General features: G+C 40.6%; 1 protein-coding gene across 1 annotated transcript; it reads right to left on the bottom strand.

The window, feature by feature from the left end:
* Positions 1-310: 310 nt before the first annotated feature.
* On the bottom strand, positions 311-4,055 carry LOC127307174 (uncharacterized). Its single transcript, XM_051337882.2, has 4 exons — positions 3,797-4,055; positions 3,177-3,562; positions 2,037-2,275; positions 311-1,352 (listed from the first exon to the last, which is right to left on the bottom strand). Exons 1-4 carry the CDS (start codon positions 3,925-3,927, stop codon positions 801-803), a joined length of 1,308 nt encoding a protein of 435 aa, XP_051193842.1. The 5' UTR covers positions 3,928-4,055; the 3' UTR covers positions 311-800.
* Between the last annotated feature and the right edge of the window lie 535 nt (positions 4,056-4,590).

Below are 4,590 nucleotides of genomic sequence, written 5' to 3'. Positions count from 1 at the left end.
TCGACACTTGGTGAAGGATGATGACAACCGGTAGTACCCCTAACCGCAAGGCCATCACCTTTCTATCCTTGCTCGTCACTTGGGACATTTGGAATGAGAGGAATGCTTAGGTGTTCCACAACAAGCATGCACCCCCTTGTAATCTTATATTTCATTAAAAAGGAAACTCACTTATGGGTTACTGCAGGTGCTAAGCGTTTGTGCAAAATAATGCAAGGATAGTAATCCCTTGTATCTTGTTTTGTTCAGACTATAATATTGTCAAACACTTTTCTTAATTAATCGAATGGGGAAATCTTTTGCCCCTGTTTAAAAAAAAAAAGATAATGAATCCGAGCAGTAATACCCTCCATGGGGCTCAACCCGCTCCAGCTCTCCCCGTGCCATGTACAAAGATGATCATCCTCTCTTTTGATGCTGACAATGACAAGGACGACCCCGATCACTGATACATGAACCAGAAAGTAAGAAAAAAGTTCTATCTTACAGGTGTAATTTACTATCTGCTTTAGGCTAAGGATTGCCAAAAATGTATCCCTATCTGCTTTCTTCTCTGCCCCGACTAGACCAGACCATCTCACAAACTAAGTAATGGATATATCACATATGTACCTTCAATTTTTTTTTCAAATAATACTATTTAACAAACTTTTGCAAGCATATATATCATCCCACGGGCTAACCTTCCAAGTAATTTTATTATATATGCTTGAGTGCTTCATTTTTTTGCCAGAAGCCCGGAGTCTAGACTGGCAAACTTGATATATTGGCAAAATCCCCACACAGTTGTTTCACAACGTTTATTCCAAAGTTGACCAAGTCACCTTAACTGAGATCAATGCAAAATTAGTCTTTATCTGTTGAGTAGATAGCCCATGGTTGCTTGCCTCGAAGGAACAGACTTCAGCAGAACTGGAGGACTCTGGGCCAATCTTGAACTTTAAATCCATCCATGAACCCATGACGACAGCTACCACAGACCTCTCTAAAACACTTGATTCACCAACGGTGCAATCAAAGAGACAGATTTCTTCATTGAAACCATTGATGATACAGCCAAGACACAAACTGAAACTGCATTTCACCTCTGATATGGAAACTTCTACAGTCCCCTCAACAGCACTCTCAAGACGCAATACAGTTATGTCAACTGCGCCAGAATCACCATGGATGCGTCTTGTTATTGTGCGACAATTCCATATGCCTGTGTCGTCTATGCCTGATAGACCATCAATCAGCTGTAGATCATCTTTTTCTTGCTCACCTGTCTTGATCTTCATGTCATACTCAATGAAAACAGTGTCATACATATGTATCGCTCGCTTAGGGCCATTCATGTTGATGAGAGAACCCTACAGGATTATTATTATTTAATATTTTTTAATAAATAGGTAAATCATCATCAACATATAAAGCAAAATACTCCCCTTATGATGTTTCAGATGTAACATTATTTAATCGAAAGGGTACTATACAATTGATATCTAAATCATTTTATCACGAATCAAACTGAATGGCTACAAAGTGCATCATGGTATTATATGGGGTAAATTATCTACTATTCATTTGATTTTGTTTTGAATCCCAGATATTAATTACAAAAGCCCGTTTAAATGAATAGAGAAAAAGAAAACGACTTAGTTATGAGATCATTCACACTATGCAACTTCATATACCTATAAGAAAAGTAAATCCATATGTGTGGTATACAAAGTACTAGCAAAAGAGAGCCTAGCCCTATTTTGTTAAGAATATATGATACTTCATTTTATAGTTTATAACTGGTGTCCTAGTAATCAGAACTTCACAGTACAAACTTAGCATAGCAGTGGCTTATACACAAATTGAAAGTATTATTCTGTTACTTTTGGACAAATCAATCACTAGAAAAAACCATAATGATATAAAGAGATTTGAGTGGTTGTACGCTGCCATCGAGAGTATGTATAACCGAAACTCATCTGCTCTATGCATGTTATAAGTTTGTTAGGTAGGCTTATTAATTCAAACAAGTGCAGTTAAGTATGAATGTGCACCTGCTCCACGATGATGGGGTCATCTCTGCTAAAGTTGACGACATAATTAAGCAATCGATCCAGACCATCCCGTACTGCTATGTATCCATACAACTCCACTGAGCCACTGTTCACAGGAATTTTAGCCAACTTTAATGAGAAAAACTGCAGCATGCAACAAGGTGTATGAATCATACACTCTCCATCGCGCGAGAAGCAATCACTTGTGGATTCTGAATGCATCTTCGCCTCCAACCGAGCTTCATACAAAATTAGAAAGTTATATTGTTATTTCAAATTAATAAAGTAAGCTAATACTTATTCTACGAAAAGTGAACAAGCTACCTGAGAAACACCATGGTCCTGTTGTTACATTCATTTTTATCTAAGCGATAAAGCGAACACTACATTCATTTATATCTAAGCGTACACTACTAGCTATGTTCTTTTAACTACTCCGTATGAATTTTGCTGTCTCAGAAGAAAGAAAAAGTCCATTAATTCTCCCAAAATATTTCATAACCATTGGCTACATCCCAGTTCACTTCGCCCCCAAGAACTACTAATACAGGTCAGCACCAATTGATGGAAATTTCTCTCTAGAAATCATTTTTCATGACTATTTCTGTAGGTTGCGAGCACCTAATTTTTTTTACCATATTAAATACTTGCGAAAAAAAAAGTTATGAACATATTCCATAGCATAGAGAATGATACCATTTATCACCTCACAAAATATCAATGTAAAACTTGTATGGAACAAAATGCTAATATCATTATGTTGTGAATCAAACCCATTTTTGTAATTCATTAAGGCACAACCATTAGCTGTCTCTCTAGTTTTGCAAACAGCCACAGCAACCCTTGAGTACCATTTGACGAATTACCATTTTATCAATGGCAACGCACCAGCATTTAACTAGTAACAGTAAACGAAATAAAGTAAAATTGATAGAATCTGGGAAACACTATTTCTCTTTTCATTGATAGAATCTGATCCTTCTTTGTAATTGAGTGTATGCACTGATGTAAATATCTGTGGTTTTAATATAGTACTGTTTCTGGTCAAAAGATTTTTTCCAAAGCAAAATTAACAACCTTAGAATTTGAACATATAATATGTCAGTTCACCAAGTAAGAAAACAGATGCTGAGCACTTACTCTCACTACGGTCTGAGACACGATAAAATTTATTCCATATACTCCTGTATATAGAACCACTGCGGTGGCTGCTATTTGGTAATGTATGCATAGGAAATACACTTTCGATGGGGTAACAAGGCATTTCTTCGTCATCACTGACCATAATTACACCCTTGTGATCATTGGTTACACTACCTCCGTCTTCCTGATGGTGTTCCTCACGGAGGTCAACATAGTGAGTAGTAACCTCCTTGGTTCTGCCCCTCGTTTCTATGTTTGTCATGCCTTGGGTGACGGCAGAGTGGTCATTGGCAGAAGAGTTGAGCAGAAGTAAGTCTGGTATACAAGTCTCGTCGTCTTTTACTTCACTGATGCTCCCCATGTTACGAGATCCATGAAGAATTCTACCAACAAAGAGCAATTAAAAAGCCATTCTAAGCATCCGACGCAAATATAAAATGTATCAGCATTCGGGATCGTAATCGTAATGGGACTGAAATCGATTTCTATTTACTTTGAGCATTTTTTTTTTGTCTATTTTGGGAATCATATTGGGATTTACTAAGGAAATTAGATTTAAAAAAACTACTGCAACCAACAAAAGGCGTAAACTTTGGTATCGGAACAAGAAAACACACCTGTGAACACGACGACCAGGCGCACGAGGAGCTGCTATGAGTAGGGGAACTCGTGGCGGAAGAGCTGGTGGAGGCGGAGCACAGGCCATGAAAGATAGGAGAGGTCGCGAGAGAGAGGAGAAGCGGCGCATTGGGGCAGGAGATCAGGTGGCGACGTTGGAGTGTCGTAGGAAATGAGGAATCGAGTCGATGCGTATATGAACGCGCCGGCGCCGGCCGCTCCAAGAGGCCTAGGGTTCGGAGCTTCCATCGGACTGATTTTTAGCCGTGGGATTAGTTTTTTGCGGGGATAGTTCGGCAAACGGCAAACCTCCGTTTTGGTCTGGTTTACCGAGTGGAGACTCGAGATGGTCGCCATATAGGCGATGACAGAACTTATATAATGTATCATTAGGTGATATTAGAGCATCTCCAGTCGCGTCCCCCAAAGCGTCCCCCAAACCGCGCCGGATTGAGCGTTTGGGGGACGTGTTTTGTTCGTGCCGCGTTTGGGGGACATCGCTCCCCAGCCGCGTCCCCCAAACGCCGCCCCCAAATGAATATTGGTGCACGAAAATAAAGGTTTTCATTCAATTTTGATGATATACTATTACAAAGTTTGAATGAAAACGGCTAGATTTCATCTAAACCTAGACTACTGACCGCCCGGCGGTGCGTTCGTTGGCCCCGTCCCGTCGTCGCCTCCCCTACGCCGCAGCTCCTCCTGCGCGCGCCTCCTCTCCTTGCGTTCGGCGGTGGCCAGACGGTGCCGCTCCCGCCGCGCGTCCTCCTCCGCCCTCCCCTGCTGGGCCGCC

The sequence above is a fragment of the Lolium perenne genome, chromosome 6, assembly GCF_019359855.2.
Source record: "Lolium perenne isolate Kyuss_39 chromosome 6, Kyuss_2.0, whole genome shotgun sequence".
Classification (NCBI taxonomy): domain Eukaryota; kingdom Viridiplantae; phylum Streptophyta; class Magnoliopsida; order Poales; family Poaceae; genus Lolium; species Lolium perenne.
Note: the sequence above shows the minus strand (reverse complement) of the source record. Positions and strands in the feature narration are given on the sequence as shown.